This window comes from Podarcis melisellensis (assembly GCF_964234715.1).
Source record: "Podarcis melisellensis genome assembly, chromosome: Z".
In the NCBI taxonomy this organism is placed as follows: Eukaryota; Metazoa; Chordata; class Lepidosauria; order Squamata; family Lacertidae; genus Podarcis; species Podarcis melisellensis.
In genome coordinates, this window is record NC_138547.1 from 19,202,906 (window position 1) to 19,224,211 (window position 21,306).

Below are 21,306 nucleotides of genomic sequence, written 5' to 3' on the forward strand. Positions count from 1 at the left end.
GCTGATATTAAGACAAATTGGCTTCTTTTGAAAGAAGGTGGTGTGTGTGTGAGCATGCATCAGCGGCAAAGCAGCGGAGGACGTCCCCCCAGGGGACAAAACATCGAGCAGGTGACAGATGATATGGATCAGGTGAGGGCGGGTGCATGTCTGTGTATGGAGTTGGCCAGGAGCCCACCAGGAGGCATGCTGGGGCCTTCCTCCGCAAACCCTGGCCCCATCCCTCGCCGGTAAAGCAGCTGATTGGCAGGCGCCCAGCTTTCGGGGGAAATGAAGCATCATACACCTGGCTCAGCCTGCCAGCCTGGGTTGCCTTTATCGTAGTTTTGTAGCATTGCAAGGGAACCCCAAGGGCCATTTAATTCAGGATTCACAGCTAAATGATCCCCGACAGATGGCCATCCAACCCGTATTTCAAAACCTCCAAGGAAGCATGATCAATGAGATCATCTGCAGGAGCATTATTGGACATTTCCCCAATTGGTAAGGTTCATCTGATAACAAGAAACAAAGCCTCTGCACATAGAACTCCCTGCCACTGGAGATTCAGCAGTTGCCTTTTGTGACAACTTCTAAACTGCTGCTGAAATATTTTCTATTCTGCCAGGCGAGGAAGAAGATATCCTTCCACAATGATTGATACCTGTTTTAACATTTTTATATGGTTTTTATTGTATGCCTTTGTTTTTATTGTATGTTTCCAAGTGCAAGTCAAAGTGTTGGTGCTGACCTAAAGCCCTAAATGGCTTCAGCCCTGTATACCTGAAGGAGTATCTCTACCCCATTGTTCAGCCTAGACACTAAGGTCCAGCTCCAAGGACCTTCTGGCAAATCCCTCATTGTGAGAAGGGAGGTTACAGGAACCAGGCAGAGGGCCTTCTTGGTGGTGGCACCTTCCCTGTGGAACGCCCTCCCAACAGATGTCAAGGAGATAAAGAACTACACAACTTGTAGAAGAATCTGAAGGCTGCTTTGTCTAGGGAAGGTTTTAATGGTTGATATTTTACTATGTGGAAGTGGAAACTCAACTTGCAAAGCTGAAATAATGCACCAGGAGGGAAAGTTATCATCAATTCTTAACATTTTATTTCTTTACTGGGTTAAACAAGGAGCAGAGAAAACCCCTGATCCAAAATACAATGGAACTGAAAGCGTTACAGGTACAGAGACTACTGAAAACACAGAGTAGGATAATAGTTTTAATACAACTGAATTATAGCATGGTTTTGTTGTTTGGGTTGGTTTTTCCCCCTCCCCCCCTCCCTCAACTCCCAAACTGTTTTTGGAAAATAAATGTAATAGGAACTAGTGCAAAAAAGTTCTAAAGATGAAGCACAGTGTGTCAAGTGGCGTAAGAAAACTGTCCCACCCCCTTCCAAAGACACAGTCGCTTTATTATGACAGTTGGCTCGTCTGCACTTTAACTAGACCCTTATTTGGATTATATTGTGCCCCAATAATTCCTCTGGATCCTAGAGCTTTTCTCATTATTCCACGGTTGCTCCTTGCGAAAATCCAGTACCACTTACCAAATGACATTTTGCCAGCTATACTGAAAGTCCAAAGAGAGATTTTGCTTAAGGGCTCCTCCACCACTTCCACTCGACCCATATTTGGATTGTATTGTGTATCAATTAATTCCTAGTTTCTTGTTCTGTGGCCACACCTTGCATAAATCCAATCTTACCTCTGAATCAGATCTTTATCAGACATGTAGAAAATCCAGAGATTTTGCTTAACTGAGCAAATAACTTTGAGGGTAAGAGCTGTTTGACAGTAGAACAGACTCCCTTGGGAGGTGGTGGACTCTCCTTCATTGGAGGTTTTTAAGCAGAGGTTGAATGGCCATCTGTCAGGGATGCTTTAGTTGTGATTCCTGCATTGCAAGGGATAGGACTAGATGACCCCTGGAATCCCTTCCAACCATACAATTCTATAATTTTTTTCTATGATCTTTAATTCAGTGGATAAGATCAGATTTTCACAAGGCACAGCGGTGGATCAACAACAAGAAGTCTCAGAATCATGGGAACGAATAGCAGCACGATATGAATGAAATATGGGGCAAGCAAAAGGGTAGACAAGCCCTCTGTTAAGCAACACTTCCACACATCTGGTGAGATCCAATTCAGCAGTTAAGATCAGACTTTTTGCAAGGCACAGCAGTGGAAAAAATGAGAAAAGCTCTCGGACCTGGAGGAAATTAATTGGCACATGACACAATCAAAACATGGGGTAAGCAAAAGTGTGGATGAGCCCAGAAAGGAGAAAGTAGGACAGAAACAAGGCAGGGAGAGAGTAGAAAGGAGGTTTTAAAATGTTGACTTCAGCAACATGACTTTAATCTTTTAAACCTCACCACTATGTACTGTAAAAAATGACTTGTTTTCCCCCATGGCAGGCCTGGCCTTGGTGCCTACAAGCACTTGAGAAGGGTTCAGCAGCAACCAGGCCCCGGGTCTCTGAATGACATCCCCCCAACCTCTCTTAGCTCACCAGATCTCACTCAGTGGAGTGACAAGAAGAGGCAGGCATTGTTTCAATGTGCTGGGGCTCTAGTCCACCACAAAGGCCCTTGAAGTATTTTCAAATGAGATCATTAAAATAAAAATATATAAAACAAGCATTGTAAAGCAACATTTAAAATGAACCCACACAACACATTTTGAATACTAGATCAGAGCACCCCCCCCCCACCCAATTGCCCTTGCCAGTTCCATTGGCTGCCTGGCCACCTCCCACCTCCAGCTTGTTTGGTTTAAGGACTAGAACTTTAAATCATAGAATTGTAGAGCTGGAAGGTGCCCCAAGGGTCATCCAGTCCAACCCACTGCAATGCTTCCTGGGGGATGCTTCTCCAGAAATGTCCTCTTGGACATGGAGGAAAAGTTAGAAGTGCCTTTTTAGGGTGACTAAAAATTGGGGATGGGTGGGTGGGTACTGCTGTATTCTTGGACTGGAGAGTATCACGGTAAAGCCATGTCCTTCTCAGAAGGTGACAGTGTTTGTATTGCCAACCATCAAATGAACAGACACAACTTGGGGCAGAAAATGATAGGGCTCTAAACACATTTTTGCACTGAAAAGGCAGGTTTTAAACAAAAATGCAAACACCACCAGCCAGGAGGTGAGGTGGTAGTAACAGCAGAATCAAGACCTTGGAGTCAGGGCCCTGTGCAACCTGCCTTGTCTCATTCGGGCTGTAGTAAACAGTTCCAAAGAACTGGAAAATAGAGGCAGAAGCATTTTCTCTGCATCACAAATGATGGGAGAAAGTCGGATTTCATAGAATCATAGAGTTGGAAGGTATCCTCCAAGGGCCATCTCATCCAACCCCCTGCAATGCAGGAATCTTAGCTAAAGTCCTGACAGATGACCCATTGCCCCCCAACCTCTCGCCTTGATGTGAAAGACAAAAAATACCCAAAATAACTTTAAAAGAAACACAAAACTGTGCATATACAGTGGTACCTCAGTTTATGAACTAAATCTGTTCTGGAAGTCCATTCTTAAACCAAAACCATTCTTAAACTGAGGTGCGCTTTCCCTAATAAGGCCTCCCGCCACCGGTGCCCTTCCACCGTTTGGATTCTGTTCTTAGAGCGAGGTAAAGTTCGCAAACCGGGACACTACTTTCAGTTTTGCAGAGTTTGTAAACCGAATCGTTCTTAAACTGGACTGTTCTTAAACTGAAGTACCGCTGTACATGTAAAAAAATGGGGTCTTAACAGGCCACAAACTTAACATGAATCAACAGTGTGATGCAGCAGCAAAAACGGCTAATGCAATTCTAGGCTGCATCAACAGAAATCTATGGAGTCCAGAACAAGGGAAAGAATAGCACCATTCTATTCTGCCTTGATCAGACCCCACCTGGAATCCTGTGTCTGGTTCTGGGCACCCAGGTTTAAGGAATTTGGCAAGCTGGAAGGTTTGCAGAGGAGAGTGACCAAGATGATTAAGGGTCTTGAAACCAAACCTTGTGAGGAACAGCTGAGGGAGTTGGAGAAGGGGAGACTGAGAGGCCACATAAGAGCCCTTCAAATATCTGAAGGGCTGTCACAGGGAAGATGGAGCCAGCTTGTTTTCTGCTGCTCCAGAGGTGAGGATCCAAACCAAAGGATTTAAATTTCAAGAAAGAAGGTTCCAACTAAACATTAGGAAGAACTTTCAATGGGTAAGAACTGTTAGAAGGTGGTAGATGGACTCTCCTTTCTAAACATGAGATAGATGGCTATCTGTTGGGGATTCTTTATGATGATGATGATGGTGGTGGTGATGATGATGATGATACTATGATTACTGGATGAACTTTGGGGAAAATTCTCTTTAGCAGAGCAGGGACAGTTCAAATAACAAGGAGAAACTCAACGTTCAAAAGGGGAATCTGTCTCTTGACCGTTCTGGGCCAAACGAGACCTGACTTTAAAGACTTCATTTAAAAAATGGTTTCTTTAAAAAGCCTGGCTAGCAGCAATGGAAAGGGTGTGGGGTTTTTTTAAAATCAATATCAGGATCACAGAAAGTGGGAAGGCAGGAGTGATTTACTGTATTGGATTCCTGCATTGCAGGGATTTTACTAGAAGACCCTTGGGACCCTTTCCAATTATACCATTCTATAAATTTAACCCTTTCCCTTCCAAGCTGCAGTTCTGCCAATAAGCTCTCACTTCAAATATGAGGGAACTCCCAGTGATTGCCAAACCAGTTCCAAAAATGGAAAAATTGGACCACACCAGCGGGGGTGGGAGGAGGAGCAGGAGTGGACCTGCTGTTGGTGGCATGTCCTAGGACATCTCCTGGAGGACAAGGGTGATGCACGCATGCCCTCAATTTAACCTCTTTAAGGAGCAAGAGAATCCCACTTGAAAAACCGTATCATAGTAGAGCTGGAAGGAACCCAAGCGCCATCTAGTCCAACCCATTGCAATGCTGAAGAGCCAACCCATCACATAACATGGCTTGACCAAGAGGACTGAAAAGGTTGCTTGGGAATTATTAGTGACTGATGGAGGGTCCTACAGGTGGGGGCAGGGGGCAGCAGGGCAGTGCACCATCACAATTAGTTTGGATTGGGCTTAGAGGATGATGGGGGAGGGGAAAAAAAACAACGGATCTCTGCCAAGCCGTTTCTTTTGCCCCTAGGGCAAGTTACCCAGTATGGGGAAGAGATCACTGTGGCCCCATAAACGAGACATGTTATGTGTGGTGGCGGCCAGAGAAGTGGCCCTTGGTGGGCCGGGGGGGGGGGGTTGCCTTTCCTAAGAAGGCAGTTCTTTCCAAGCCCCACTGTGGGCCTTTCCTCAGCCTCTGAGCCTCTATGAGGCTGAAGGCCGACAGCTTGAGGCCTGCTGCCGACAGAACCATTTTTCCCTGCAGAGACCCAGCCTGAGGTCTGCAGCCGATCAAACCCTTTTCTCCAGAGGCCGTGCCTGAGGCCTCCTGCTGACATAACTCTGTTCTCCAGAGGCCCAGCCTAAGGCCTGCTGCTCACTGAGCCATTTCCCCCCCCAGAGACCTAGCCTAAGGCCTGCTATTCACTGAGCCATTTTCCCCCCAAAGGCCCAGTCTGAAGCCTGCTATTGAACAATCGCTTGTTCCCACAGCCCCCCAAACGCTTCAGAGACTCACCCACTGCAGGGCGGGGCCTGCGACGACCTGCTCTGGGGGGTGGGAGGGGGCTCTGTGTTGGGGTGGCTTTGTCTGTGTCACCCCCAGTCCTGTGCCACCGCCCCCGCCACTGTAGGGAGAGCTTCATTGTGCCCACCCAAACCCCTTCTTTCCTCCAGGTGAGAAAAGAGCTGGAGGTTTCCTTTTTCCCTGCCTTGCAAAGGAGGTTCACTCGTCCCTTGCGAGGGTCTCATCCATGGTGGGGTAGGCCCCCAAGCTTAGTCCCCCGCTGCTGTGCACGCTCGAGAAGGACACCATGGTGTGGAGGAGCATCAGGACCAGGACGCAGAACCGGATCTTGCTGTTGCTGAGGCGGGACCCTGCAGACACTGGCAGCAGGGACGGGTGGTGGTGGTGGTACTGGGTGTGGTGATAGTAGAGGTTGTAGTGCTGCTGCTGCCGTTGCTGGTGGTGATGGGGGGTGTTGTGGTGTTGGTCGTGGAATGGCTCTGATTTGGCAGATGCATTGCGATAGCCTTCCAGGTGCCGGTCGCAGGAGTCCCACCGCACATCACAGCACTTGGCTTCCTGGTCAGGCAGCTCCCTCTCTAGCAACCCTGGCAGAATGGGAACAGAAACAAAGGAGGAGAAGGAAGAGGTGGCATCAGAAATGGCACAGGTCTGCTAAACGCTACCTTCAGGAGATCTCACTGGTGTACAGGAAACCAGGGTTGCACTATAGGAACCCTCAAATAGGCAGTAAAAAAAAGCAAGAAGCAAGAAGTTGGAGGGAATGTGGCTTCCTTTCTATACTAATGCACAAGGCATGGGAAATCAACAGGGTGAATTTAAGCCCTTAATCATAGAACTGAAGAGTTGGAAGGGACCCCAATCATAGCTGTCAACTTACAGATTTGAAAATAAGGGACCAGCAGCCAAAATAAGTGATTTTAGTAAACCAACTGAAATACGAAGTTAAAAGGGACCAGATAATTTTGGAGAGCAGCGCCAGTTTTTAGCCCTTCGTTTCCAGAGGTTGCTGCTCAAGACACCAGCAGATGAAACACTGCAATTAAATAACTACAAGCAGCAACCACTTATTGTGCAAAACGAAGTCTAAGCTACGAAGATGCTGCTGCAGTTCTGTATCTTTTCTCTCGTGCTCCATCTGCAGCTCTCAATTCCATCAGGTGGGGTGGGAAGAGGGGGGGGATACCTGAAGGAAATCCGCAGATCAGACCATTTATGCTAGTCTACCACTACAAATCTATGGGAGAAGTGCTTATGGTCCTTCCCTTGTAGCCCTTGGAACACCTGCCCGTGCCTCCACCTCCACTTCCTCCTCTCTCTGAACTGCTTTCTCTATGGTTGCCCTCGCTCTCCTCTCAAGGCTCCTCAGCAATTCATAGGCCATGCCAGGCTGCCCATCTCATCCGGGTCTTTCGGCGGCACAGCTGCAGTACGGCCAAGCGGGAGTGGGAGCGACGGGCAGAGGGGAGGCTCCAGGCAGAGACGCTCAGTTTGGCGGCCGCAAGGAGGATGGCAGCGGAAGGGCCCGAGGATCCCATCAGTCCCGGCGGGGAGGGGCTTCCAGGGGCTGAGGCTGGTGAGAGGAGGCCGGAGGGGGGTGGGCCGGGCAGCCAAGCAACACAGTTGGAGCCTCCCTCCTCCCTGTCCAGCAGGGAGGGAGGGAGAGGAGCTGCTTCCTTTGAAACTCGGGAAATTTAAGGGACAGCAGCAGGGCATGGTGCTGGAATAAGGGACTGTCCCTCTAAATAAGGGACGCTTGCCAGCTATGACCCCAATGGTCATCTGCTGCAACCCCCTGTAGTGCTAGGGTTTCAATGGGCCAGCAGTGGAAAAGCTTGAAAAATATGCATTTGGCTGGGTGGTATAAGAACTTAAGGACTTTGGCTTTTGTAGAAAAAATGACACATAAGCTATGTGTTTCCAGGCTAGGGGATCCAGGAGGCTTCTATGCCACCTGGTGGGACTTTCATTTCCAGTGCTTTGGACACAGATGCTCAACATTTACCATCCATGCCAACTTGGGAAGTAGGAATGTATCAATTTTTATCGGTGTGTCTCACCATTTCTTTCTCTTTTCATTTATTGTTTGCTTGCTTGCTTTGGATATGGATTGATGCAATACCCTGCTACTTCACTTTTGGGTTGGTAATTGTGTTAATATCTTTATTTTTTTTTAAAAAACCAACAACACTAGGCAGGCTTTGGACAAGTCCAAGGCTAACTCCCTGGGGATAGTATCTTGGACAAGCAGAATATATTTTGTCCAAATATACAAATCCAACAATCCCAATGATCAGGGCATACAAGCTGTTTGACAGTAGGATAGACTCCCTCGGAAGGTGGTGTGCTGTCCTTCATTGGAAGTTCTTAAGCAGAGGTTGGATGGTGTCTGCCAAGGATTATCCAGCTGCAACTCCTGCATTACAAGGGGTTGGAATAGATGACTCTCAGGTTCCAATTCTACAATTCTATAATGAAGGTGGTGGGCTCTCCATCCGTAGAGGTTCATAAGCAGAAGTTGGATGCCTATCTGTCAGGGATTTCTGAGCTGAGATTTCTGCATTGAAGGAGGTTAGACTAGATGACACCTGGGGGCACTGCCTCACTCTACAGTTCTCTGATTCTATAACATAGATTCTAAGCCTCACCTGTGCAGATGAAGCCAGGCAACCCTCCATAGATCAGCTCGTCATTGTCGGGCAAGACGAAGGGACATCTTGTTTGCACCTCCAGGCAGTATTGCTTGCATGGGATCCGGTGTTGGCACTGCAGTTGGGTCACATTGAAGTACTCAGAGCACAGCCATGCCTTGTAGACAGCCTGCAGGAAGGGCGGAAGGAGAAGGGGGCTTTAGAAAAATGGGATCCACAAGGTTGACACAGGTGTGGACGCAACAGGGAGCAGCCTTGCATGCTCTGAAGGTAGGAATAAAGAGAAACACTGTGCAGAAAGAATGTAAACCCAGCACCCCTGCAACTGGATTTGGAATAAACGTAAGAGAACCTCTCGTGCATCAGGCCAATGGCCCAGCCGGTCTAGCATCTTGTTCTCACAGTGTTCAAATGCCCCTAACCATTGAGGAATAAAGGAATGCCTCTGGACCTGGACTTTTGCACGTTCTCAGTCAGGCAGACAAACAGAACAGGTGCTGCAGATCACTGCAGCAGCTCCCTCACCATCCATGTCTCTTGGTCCCACGGACCCTGTGAGACAGCATTCCAGGCATCCCCCTCAAACTCTTCTGCTAAATGCCCTGTTTACAAGTTATGGTCATGAGAGCTTCTCGTGCTGGTCTTTTTCCTGTAATATTTCAGCCTTCGCTGATTGTGGGGGTCCAGGGTCTAGCAGGTGACGCTGCTGCCTCTTGCTCCTACGTTTGAACACTAGGCTGAGCAGTTGAAACCTAACCGGAACACACTCATTTTTGCTACCAATTCAAAGTATAAGCACAGAGGTTAGGAATAAGAAATAAAGCTCCACGGTATCTCCTCTTAGTAGTTAGTTAATGTGCACAGGTCCCACAGAGGGTAAATAAAATCTATCTTTTAAACTTTCCTCTGCATGACACAGTTCAAGTTGGCACCAGAGCATTTCCTTTCTCTCTCAAAATATTGCCCCTGGCTTTACAAATAATGGTGCTCTACTACAGTTACAGTATTTGCTTCCAAATGCTACCCTCCCCACTGCCGGCAGCCTCTTTCTCTCCCCCCCCCTTCTCCTTTGTCTAGCTTTCTCTACACTCCTTTCTGCACCATCATCCTGCTTCGTTTCATGTTTGATTTCATTATCTGTCAAAATGGGTGTGGGTGTGTGATAACTCCATTCAGGAGAGAATGGATAACTAAAATCTGGGATGTAGTTATGCATGGTTAAGCTTCCATATATTGTGAGAACCAGAGTTGGTGGACAGCAAGATAACGTCTTCATCAAGAAATGGAGTCATGTTATAATGGAGTAGCACAGTAATATAGCACAGCTGTGATTCCTGCGTTGCAACGGAAATTCCTGCGTTGCAAGTTTAGACTAGATGACCCTCACTGTCCTTTTCCAGTTCTATGATCTAAGAACATCAACTCTCTTTGGAGAAATCTCCTCACTGGAGATTTCTAACTAGGGTCTGGATGGCCATCTGTCAGGGATTCCTTTGTTGCAATCTGTGCACTGAAGGGGGTTAGACTAGATGGCCCTCAGGGTCTCCTTCCAACCAGGCATGATTCTACATTATGATTCTATGATTCTACATTATGTAAACCAGTGAATAAATGCACTAAAAAATAATGCTAACACCACCATCAATAAAGGGCTTCATTTAGCAACGACACCATCAATAAGGAGCGTCAGGCTCCAAATGTTTGTGGTGGTGGGGATATCCTTCTTGCCTCTTTTTCGGTGACGCTAGAGAAGGGGAAGTTTTGAGAGGGGCTGTTTCCTCCCTTCCCGTCCTTTGCTTGTGGCTACCACTCGCTCGCTCACTCCCCCAAACTTGGTTGCGCTGCCCTGACGTGCCCACCCCCACATGCATCCTGCACATTTCTCTGGGAAGCAGATGTGGTTGCCATGGCAGCCATGAGCTGAGTGTTGCGGCTGGACCAGGATTTCCCAGCAGGAGAAGGAAACTGGCGGCTTTCGAAGGGAAATGACGGGCAATCCTGCTTCCTATGCAATTCATAGAATTGTAGAGCTGGAAGGGACCCCCAGAAGGGTAATTGGGACCAACCCCTTGAAATGCAGGAATCACCACTAAAGAATCCCTGACAGGTGGCCATTCAAACTCTGCTTGAGAACAATCAATGTAGAGTTGTAAGGAAGGTGCCCCAACAGCCATCCAGTCCAACCCCCCCCCCCCGTAATGCAGGAATCACAACTAAAGCATCCCTGGAAGATGCTATAAAACTCATGGAAATGTGAGGTGTGGACCTGCCCCACCCACAGGTTGTGCTGCCTAAGAGAGTGAACTCTTCTCTAGCCTGCCTTGAAGGGCTACCGTGTGTGCTGAGCTTGCACAGATGCTCAAACATCTCATTAGCAGTGCTCATTTCCCTGCATTCATGATTTATGAGACAGACCCAATCCAGATGCTCTGACCGCAATAAAATTGCAATTCCCAATAACTGCTGTCTTTAAAGGATAATTTTCTTTTTCTTTTTTTGCGGGTGTTGGTGGGGGTTGCTTTGCTTCTCAGAATTATATTGTTGTTTTTATTGTTCCATTTTAATCCATGTATATTTTATAGTTACATTTCTATACTCAGGAGTATTTGAAGAGCAAGTATCGAATAAATTGAAATGCTGCAATGCAAATATGTGCGGAAGAAATGAAGGAGGCGGCTCTGCTTTTCAAGGGAGGAGCAGGCAGATAGAGCAGCACTGAAGAATCATAAGAGGATTTCCCTAATCCTCTTTTAAAACCATCCTGTAGGAGGGAGTTCCACAGCTTAACTCTGTGCTGCATGAAGGACTTCCTTCTCTCTGAATCACTTCCTTGCAAAGGATCAGACAATGGGGATAGAGAGATATGTGGTCCCCACCCATTTTTAACATACAATAAAGCTGTGATTCCTGCACTGCAGGGCTAGATGACTGTTGGGGTCCCTTCCAACTTTATAAGACAAACCTCTGCCTCTGGGAAACGGATGAAGCTGTGGGGGAATGCTATGTGCTGCTGTCCTGACACCACAACATGGATACTTGGGATGAACTGGTTCAGGAAGAAGACATTCCCCCCAAAACTAAGTCGGTGCCGCCTCCCTGGCATCAGTGAGGTGTAGTGGTTAGAGTGTCGGACTAAGGACCAGGGAGAGACGGGGGTTCAAATTTTCTTCCAGCAGTAAAGCCCACTGGGAGTGACCTTGGGAGCCAGCCACTGCCTTTTGGCATGACCTACCTAACAGGGTGAGGGATGCGGGTGACGCTGTGGGTTAAACCACAGAGCCTAAGATTTGCCGATCAGAAGGTCGACAGTTCAAATCCCTGCGACGGGGTGAGCTTCTGTTGCTCGGTCCCAGCTCATGCCAACCTAGCAGTTCGAAAGCACGTCAAAGTGCAAGTAGATAAATAGGTACCGCTCCGGCGGGAAGGTAAACGGCATTTCTGTGTGCTGCTCTGGTTCGCCGGAAGAGACTTAGTCATGCTGGCCACATGACCCGGAAGCTGTAAGCTGGCTCACTCGACCAATAAAGCGGGATGAGCGCCGTAACCCCAGAGTCGGCCACGACTGGACCTAATGGTCAGGGATACCTTTACCTTACCTAACAGGGTTGTTGTGGGGATTAAATGAGGCCTAGGACCTGGAGACCAGGGTTCAAATTCCCACTTGGCCACGAAGTTTGCTGGGTGTGACCTTAGGGGCCTGTTGCCACCTTCCACCAGCATAACTCACCTCACTCACCTCACAGTCGTGTTATTAAGGATTAAATGTGGAGGGGGAGAACAATTAAAGCAACACCCCCAGGTCTTTGGAGGAAAGCTGGGGTGTAAATGCCGTGAGTAAATAAGCTAAATGATGGTAAGATGTAATCTGCACTTCTGGAGGCTAGAAGGCAAGGAGAGTGGTGGGGCTCCTGTCCCTTCAAAAGGAAAATGAGGCTAGGGTTGCCACTCATAAGAACATAAGAAGAGCCAGTGGCCCATCTAGTCCAACATCCTGCTTACACAGGAGCCAACCAGATGGGAAACCCACAAGTAGGATCCCAGCACAAGAGCGATTCTTTCCACTTGTGGTTCCCAGCAGCTGGTATTCAGAAGCATTGGTACCTCCAGCTGTGGAAGCACAGCAGAGCCATTGTGGCTAGTAACCATTGAGAGCCCTCTCCACTATGGTGGGCATCAATGCCGTCTGTGGGAATTTCTTTCATCATTCACAAATCTCCCAACTGCCATGATCGCGCAACCAACGGAATGACGAGCGAGAGAGGAGAGCTTCTTTCAATCCACTTTCTCCATGCCATGCATCATTTTATAAATTTCTATCATGTCATATCGTCCTCACCTTTTCTCCAAATTGTTCCAAATTGCTGCAACCTTTTCTCCTTGGGTAGCCACTCCAATTGCCTTGGCTGCTTTGCTTGCCCTTTTCTGAACCTATCCCAACTCCACAATATCCTTCCTGAAGTGAGGCGGCCAGAACTCTACACAAATGCACTGTAGATTTGCATAATGGGGCATTATGGTACCTGCAGTTTTCAATTTTCAGTTCCTTTCCTTATGACCCTTAGCATTGAGCTTGCCTTTTTCACAGCCACCAAATACTAGGCCACCTCATTTGGATGAAGAATTTGCGAGAACCCGTCCCTCAAAGATCTTTCAGATACCACCACAAAAATGGGCTACCTAGTTCTTGGTACTTCAAAGGTACTTCAAAGGTTTTGGCCTAAAAAGCCTTATGTGCCTTCGGATCCCAATACATCCCAATTGGAACCGCCCCAGACCCTATGACCATCATTTGAAGCCCTTTTCTGTGCTCCCCTTCCATGGGAGGCCTGCAGGTTGGCCATGTGTGAATAGGGCCTTTTCAGTAGTGGCTCCCACCTTGTGGAATGCTCTCCCCAATGAGAGCTCTCCTGGCACCATCATTACATAACTTTAAGTGCTAGGCAAAAACATTTCTTTTCTGCCAAGCCCTTTTGGCTTTTAATTAATAATAGAATTGTAGGGCCTGAAGCGTTCCAGGGCTCATCTAATCCAACCCTTGAAATGCAGGAATCTCAGCTAAAACACCCCTAACAAGTGGCCATCCAACCTCTGTTTGGAAACCTGCAATTGAGCCACCTTAGTTAACATCAATGGTAATTCTATGATACTATATCTTTAACTCCCAGGCAAATATAAATAAATAAAATCCTATTTTGCCAGGTCTTTGGCTTTTAACTACAACCTTTTTTTGCACATATGATAAGTTTTAATCTAGTTTGTGTGTATATAGATATACAGTGGGGGGGGGGGAGTATTTGATCCTCTGCTAAATTTGCCCGTTTGCCCTCTGATGAAGAAATGAGCAGTCCATAATTTTAATGGTAGGTTTTTTTGTAGCTGTGAGAGACAGAATAACAACAGGAAAACCCCCAGAAACCCAGAAGACAAAAGTCAGAGATTGATGTGCATTATAATGAGTGAAATAAGTATTTGATTCCCTATCAACCAGCCAGATGTCAGGCTACCTGGTATCTTCACTGTATGTAATGAGCTGAGATTAGAAGTGCCTGCTGTCGAGGTCTTACCTATAATCCCACCTCGTTATAGTACAGTGGTACCTCTGGTTACGTACTTAATTTGTTCCGGAGGTCCGTTCTTAACCTGAAACTCTTCTTAACCTGCAGCACCACTTTAGCTAATGGGGCCTCCGGCTGCTGCTGCGCCGCTGCCACGTGATTTCTGTTCTCATCCTGAAGCAAAGTTCTTAACCCGAGGCACTATTCTGCGTTAGCGGAGTCTGTAACCTGAAATGTATGTAACCTGAAGCGTATGTAACCCGAGGTACCACTGTACCTGTACAGAAGACACCTGTCGACAGAAGCAATCAACCCAGCAGATTCCAAAGTAGCCACCATGACCAAGACCAAAGAGCTGCCCAAGGATGTCAGGGACAAGATTGTAGACCTGCACAGGGCTGGACTGGGCTACAAGACTATTGCCAAGTAGTTTGGTGAGAACTGTTGTCACCCAGTTGGTGCAATAATTTGCAAATGGAAGACACACAAAATAACTGTCAACCTCCCTCGGTCTGGAGCTCCATGCAAGATCTCATATCGTGGATTTGCAGTGATCATGAGAACAGTGATGAAGCAGCCCAGAACTACACAGGGAGAACTTGTCAATGATCTCAGGGCTGCTGGGACCATAGTCACCATGAAAACAGTTGGTAACACACTACGCCGTGAAGGACTGAGATCTTACAGAGCCCGCAAGGTCCCCTTGCTCAAGACAACACATGTACAGGCCTGTGTGCAGTTTGTCAATGCACATCTGAATGACCCAGAGAAGAACCGGGTAAAAGTGTTGTGGTCAGATGAGACCAAAATTGAGCTCATTGGCATCAATGCAACTCGCCGTGTTTGGAGGAGAAGAAATGCTGCCTACGACCCCAAGAACACCATCCCCACCATCAAACATCCCCACCGTCAAACATATTATGCTTTGGGGGTGTTTTTCTGCTAGGGGGACAGGACACCTTCACTGCATTGAAGGGACGATGGACAGGACCATGTATTGTCAAATCTTGGGTGAGCACCTCCTTCCCTCAGCCAGGGCATTGAAAATGGGTCGAGGATGGGTATTCCGGCATGACAATGACCCAAAACACATGGCCAAAGCAACAAAGGAGTGGCTCAAGAAGAAGCACATTAAGGTCCTGGAGTGGCCTAGCGAGTCTCCAGACCTTAATCCCATCAAAAATCTGTGGAGGGAGCTGAAGGTTTGAGTAGCTACACATCAGCCTCGAAATCTTACTGACTTGGTGAGTATCTGCAAAGAGGAGTGGGACAAAATACCGTATTTTTTGCTCTATAAGACTCACTTTTTCCCTCCTAAAAAGTAAGGGGAAATGTGTGTGCGTCTTATGGAGCGAATGCAGGCTGCGCAGCTCTCCCAGAAGCCAGAACAGCAAGAGGAATTGCTGCTTTCACTGTGCAATGATCCCTCTTGCTGTTCTGGCTTCTGAGATTCAGAATATATTTTTTTCTTGTTTTCCTCCTCCAAAAACTAGGTGTGTCTTATGGTCTGGTGCATCTTCTAGAGCGAAAAATACGGTACCTCCTAGGATGTGTGCAAACCTGGCGGCCACCTACAAGAAACGTCTGACCTCTGTAATTGCCAACAAGGGTTTTGCCACCAAGTACTAAGTCATCTTTTGCAAAGGGATCAAATACTTTTATCACTCATTATAATGCACATCAGTCTCTGACTTTTGTCTTCTGGGTTTCTGGGGGGTTTTCCTGTTGTTATTCTGTCTCTCACAGGTCCAATAAACCTACCATTAAAATTATAGACTGGTCATTTCTTCGTCAGAGGGCAAATGGGCAAATTTAGCAGGGGATCAAATACTTTCCCCCCTCACTGTATATTATTGCTTTTATTTGCAGTACAGTGGGACCTCGGGTTAAGTACTTAATTCATTCTGGAGGTCCATTCTTAACCTGAAACTGTTCTTAACCTGAAGCACCACTTTAGCTAATGGGGCCTGCTGCTGCTGCTGTGCCGCTGGAGCACAATTTCTGTTCTCATCCTGAAGCAAACTTCTTAACCCGAGGTACTATTTCTGGGTTAGCGGAGTCTGTAACCTGAAGCGTATGTAACCCGAGGTACCACTGTATATATCAGCAATAAGCTGAGATTCATACACAGCTGATTTTTTTTTAATTAAAAAAATGGTTTCATGTATTTATGTTTGTTCATTCCTTTAAAATATTATATGTCACTTTGAGACTAGTACGGTATATTTAATTAATAATGATAGCATTAATAACGTTGCCACAGGACAGAGCTGTTCACTTGCTGCTGGACTACAACTCCCACCCTCCTTCCTGACCTCTAGACATGCTGACAACTGGGGCTGATGGGAGTTGGAGTCCAGCAGCATCTTGCAACAGGGGCACATATGCCTGCGGGAAACCAGCATGCGGAACATGAGCAGAAGAGCATAAGAAAAGCCTGCTAGGTCAGGCCAAAGGCCCATCTAGTCCAGAATTCTCATAGTGACCAACTGGATACCCCAAAGGGAGATCTGCAAGGAGGACCTAAGCACAAGAGCAACTCTCCCCTTTGGTGGCTTCCAGCAACTGGTACTCAGAAGCATTGATGCCTACTAGAGGCAGAGCACAGCCATTCTGGCCAGCAGCCATCAATAGCTTTCTCCTTTTCAAAAATTTGTTCAGTCCTCTTTTACAGCCACTCACCACTGCCTCCTGCCTGAGTCCCATAATGTAACTGGGTGCTATGGAAGACACATGAACTTCTGAGAGTTGGTTTCCAGCAACTGGTATTCAGAAGCATTCCTGCCTCTCATGGTGGAGGCAGAGCATAGCCATCATGGCTAGCAGCCACTGATGGCAAACCTCTCCCAATTCACTGACCCTCTGTTTCCCCTGCTTTTCCTGTTTTCCTGTGCTTTGACTACAATTCCATGATTCTGCACCTAGATCCGAGCCATGCTACCTCCCGCACAACCTGGACTCATCCCTCAAGCAGGGATACAAGACCAGCAGCCCCTCCATTTCTTCCCACACAGGGGCCTCACATGGTACTTCAAATGAGTAAGGTAGGCAGGCAAATGGGGTTATCTTAGTCACCCTTGGGCTCAAAACAGGGTCTGCTAGCCATCCCTGAAGCAAAACAAGTAACTTACTGCCAGAGAGCCAGTGTGGTATAATGGTTAGAAGGTTGGACTATGGACCTGTGAGAGCTCAGGGTTCAAACCCCCTCTCAGACTCCAGGAAACTCACGGGGAGGCGGGGAACACAGTATCTGCTTGTCAGTCTAACCTACCTCTCAGGGTTGTTGTGGGGATCAATGAGGATGAGGACCTGAGGAACCAGGCTTCAAATCGCTGCTCAGCCCTACAGCTCACTGGGTGCAACCTTGGGGTCCAGACACTTTCTCTGAAGCTAACCTATCTTGCGGGGTTGTTGTAGGGATTAAATGAGGAGGGGCTGGCCCCTAAAGTGGAAATAAGTGCAATGAATAAATGTAATGAAATAAGAGAAAGGCCAGATTCCTTCCATGGGAGAGGAAGGAGCCTGGAAGGCAGTCTCAGCTCCTGGGGTGACCCCCCATTCTACAAATTCTCACAAGTGAGAGCAAGTGTGGTGTTTAATAATACTATTATTTATACGCCACCCATCCGGCTGGGTTTTCCCAGCCACTCTGAGCGGTTTCGAACAAAATATTAAAATACAATAGTCTGTTAAACATTAAAAGCTTCTGCTCGGGGTTGGATAATGGTGTAGAGGTTAAAGGGCTGAATTATGAGCTGGGTGATACCAGGGTTCAAATCCCCACGTGGCCATGAATCTCATTGGGTGTGACCTTGGGAGCCAGTCTTTGCCTCTCAGCCTACCTTGCAGGGTTCTTGTGAGGATAAAACAGGGAGAAATATGGTATGTGCGCCACACTGAGCTCCTTAGAGAAAACAGGGCAGTCTATAAATGTAATTAACAAACAACAACAGAAGCAACGATGACGACGACAACCCTACCTTGCAGTCTCTCAGGCAGGAGCGCACGGAATAGTCCTCGGCCTGCAGGTACTTCTCCAGCAGCTCCTCGAACTCCTCGTACTTTTCCTGAGCGTGTTGGTCCAGCCTCTGGTAGGCCTCGAGACAGCTGCTGCAGGCCTCCCCGCGCTGCGCCCCGCCTGCCGCCGCTGCCACGTCGGCCAACAGGCTCCGGAGGCTGCAGTCCAGGCTCTCCGCGGCGGCCATGCCCAGCAGCAGGTCCCAGACAGTGTAGGCTTGGCAGAAAGGGAGCCGCAAGCCGCGGAAGTGCCGCTCCAGGAAGGCTAGCTGCGGCGGGGACGCCTCAGCAGGCGCGGCGGCCGGGAAGGCGGACCCGGGCGGCCCTTGCAAGAGGCGGCGGTGGCTGCAGGCAGAGCTTAAGTCCAGGCAGGGCTGCGCCGTCGGGGCCGCGCCGTCGGGGCTGCTCGCCGCCGCGGCTTCTGGTCTGGGAGGCGCGGCCGGTTGGCCACAAGCTGAGCTCAAGTCCTGGTTGGGGCAGAGCCGCGCCTCCGCTGTCGGGGCTGCGCCTCCACCGCTCCTCACCGCGGCCTCCGGTTGGGCGACGCTCCTATCCTGGGCTCTGAGCTGGGCCCCGGCGGCGGCGCAAAGCCAGAGGCGGTCGGAGAGAAGGACGGTGAAGAAGAGGAGAGAGGCCAGCGACAGGCGCCATTTCTGGGCCCGCTCCGAGTCGGCGCACGGTTTCTCGGGGGGGTTCGGCGGGGTTCGGATGCAACGGCGGCGGTTCTGGGAGGCGGCGCCGCCGGTCATATTTTTGGAGGGGGCGGCGGCGGGGGGGCTCCGGCTCCTCTTCCTTCTCGGGGCTCCTCTCCGCACCCCCTCCCCGGTAATGTCACCGGCCTCCTCCTCCTCCTCCTCCGCGGCATGGTGGCTCGGCGACGACGGGCGGCGGCGGCAGAAGCATCCCCGGCCACGAGGCGACGCGCGGCAGCGGCGCCCCCCGTCCGCCGCCGCGCCCTCCGCCGCCGATCCCCGCCCCGAGGGCGCCCCCAGCCTCTTCCTGCCGCTGCCGCCGCGGGGCTGCTGCTGCTGCTAAGGGCTCCCGCCGGGCAGGGCATGGTGCTGCGTCGCCGCCGACGGGAGGCCCCTCACCATGGCCGGCCCCGGCGCGTCGGCATCCCCCGGCTCCGGCTCCGTCCGTCCGTCACCGCTCGGCCCTCCTCCTTCTCCCCCTCCCCCCCATCCCCGCTCAGCTCCGACGGGGCCTGGCCGGCCGGCTCGCTCCCGATCGCTCGCCGCGCGCCCGCTCCGCCTTCGCCCGCTTCTCCTCCGGACAGCCGCGTCGCGGAGCAGGAGCCTGGCGCCGGGGGGAACTCCGCCTGCCCATCGCTCGCCTTCAAGCCGTCGCCATCTTCCGTGAACACCTTGAGGAATGGGGTGGGGAGTGGGCTGCTGCTGCTGCTGCTGCGCGAGGGCGCGTGCGCGCTGCTTGCTACCGGCCCCAACACCCCTCGAGCCGGCGGCGCGCTTCCTCCTTCCCTTGGCCGGACAGCTAGTGGGGCAGCGGGCAGAGACTCCTTCTGGGGTCCCCCTCCAATCTGGCTCTCCTCAAGAAACCCCCCCTCCGTTACCCCTTCCAGGCACCCTCTCCGGGCAACTTTTCCCCCGGGAGAGACGGAGAAAGGGCCTCGGGCTTCCGTCGACGGTTCCCGAGCATCTCCATTGTCGCGACAGCCTCTCTCCGCCGGCGCTGTGGTTCTGAAAGGACAGCTCCGGCCAGCCTTCGGCCAAGAAGCACGCGCCGCCGCCGCCGCCGCTCCTACATTTCCTGGACGCCCACTCTCTCGACTGTGGAAGGGACTCCCTGGGAAGGTGGCGAGCTCTCCTTTGTTGGAGGTTTTAAAGCAGAGTTTGGACGGTTACCCGTCAGGGATCCTTTAACTGTGATTCCTGCATTGCATGGGGTTGGGTGAGAGGAACCTTGGGGTGCCTGCCAACTCTAGTATTCTATGAAGCACCTCTACACCCCTCAAAGGCATCCTCCTTACAAAGGAGGGCGCTTCCAGTTCGTCTGCCTCCCAGAACCTGTAGAGGTCCATTTCCCCTGCCAGCTGGTTGAGGGGGGGGGGATCATGACAATTGTGGGTCCCCCTCTGTTTGGTCTCTATCACATCCTGTGCCTCCCCCATCTGAGAGTCTGAAGCAGCTGAGAAAGTCACTCCTGCTTGTTTGAACTTTGCACTCTGATGGGGGATAATAAAAGTTATTATTTTTCATTTGTGACAGTAGAACAAGGCCTTTTCAGTAGTGGCTCCCCACCTGCGGAAGGTTCTTCCCTGGGACGCTCACCTGGCACCATCTTTAAGTGCCAAGCAAAACAAAAACTGTTCCTTTTTCTCCATGCCATTGATTCTTAGCTTTCTGTGGCCTTTTGCTCATGGGTGGGATGTTTTAATGCAGTTTTAAAAAAAGAAAAGAACGATTTAAAAAAGTTTTCATTTTTTATTTTTAATGTAGATTTTAATCAATGCACACGCTCCTTTTGTAACAATTATTTAATAATAATGATTTTTATTGTAATTAATAGTAAAGAGAATTTAAATGTAATAATAATGACATACCCCACATTCCCCCCCCCCTAAGGATCTCAAGCTGGAATAATGGTTCTTTCCCTCTTTTAAACCTCACATCAATCATGTAAGGTAGGACAGGCTAAGACGCAGTGGCTGTGCCCATGTTCCCAGGATGTTGAATGTATGAAACACATTTTATTATACTGTAGTCTGTATAACCATGTTAGACAGCTTCTATTCAAACCAATATTAACAGAACAACCTGGATTTGCTGACTCCTTTTATGTTAAAGTTCTCTTTGAGGATAAGACTGATTCTATTTCACTGGTTGCAGCACAATTTCTCTCAGAGGCAGGAAGAATCAGAAATCAGTATCTATGGGCTAAAGCTCCTCTGTTGGCTAGCAAAGCCACTCTTAATAACTGTTGATATATGCCATTTGTTTTACTGTGCATTTTGGGTCTATGGACTACAATAAAGCTGTGTGTGTGGAAACCAAGCCAGATGAGGAACGGTTAAGGGAGTTGGGGATGTTTAATCCAGAGAAGATTCAATGATTCCATAACCCTGTGAGGTGGGTCAGAGTGAGTGACTGGCCCAAGGTCACACCAAGTGACCTTCATGGCTGAGTGCAGATTCACATCCTGGGCTCTCTCAGGTTCTAGCTAACCACTCTAACCACTATGTCACCACTGGCTTTTTGGTTTGTCTAGACTTCTTCTCCTTCTCCTAGTCCACTTTCCCCCCAGACTGGGACTCAAGGCTGCTTATGATTAAAACAGTGTGGTTGAAATACAGATAGTAATAACAGAACCATTCAAAACCTCTTTTCCTTAAAAAAAACCTCCCCAATGATGATCAGTTCCCCCAAAGCTTTGGCATTTTTCATACCAATACTTTCTTCAAAATGCACAACAAACTCAAAATAATC

General features: G+C 49.0%; 1 protein-coding gene across 1 annotated transcript; it reads right to left on the minus strand.

Annotated features, from left to right (window-relative positions):
• Positions 1 to 1,063: 1,063 nt before the first annotated feature.
• NALF2 (NALCN channel auxiliary factor 2) lies at positions 1,064 to 18,612 on the minus strand (the record flags this gene model as incomplete). The annotated part of the gene is made up of 3 exons (XM_081897888.1): positions 1,064 to 6,227; positions 8,289 to 8,460; positions 17,827 to 18,612. 3 exons carry the CDS (start codon positions 18,610 to 18,612, stop codon positions 5,839 to 5,841), a joined length of 1,347 nt encoding a protein of 448 aa, XP_081754014.1. The 3' UTR covers positions 1,064 to 5,838.
• Between the last annotated feature and the right edge of the window lie 2,694 nt (positions 18,613 to 21,306).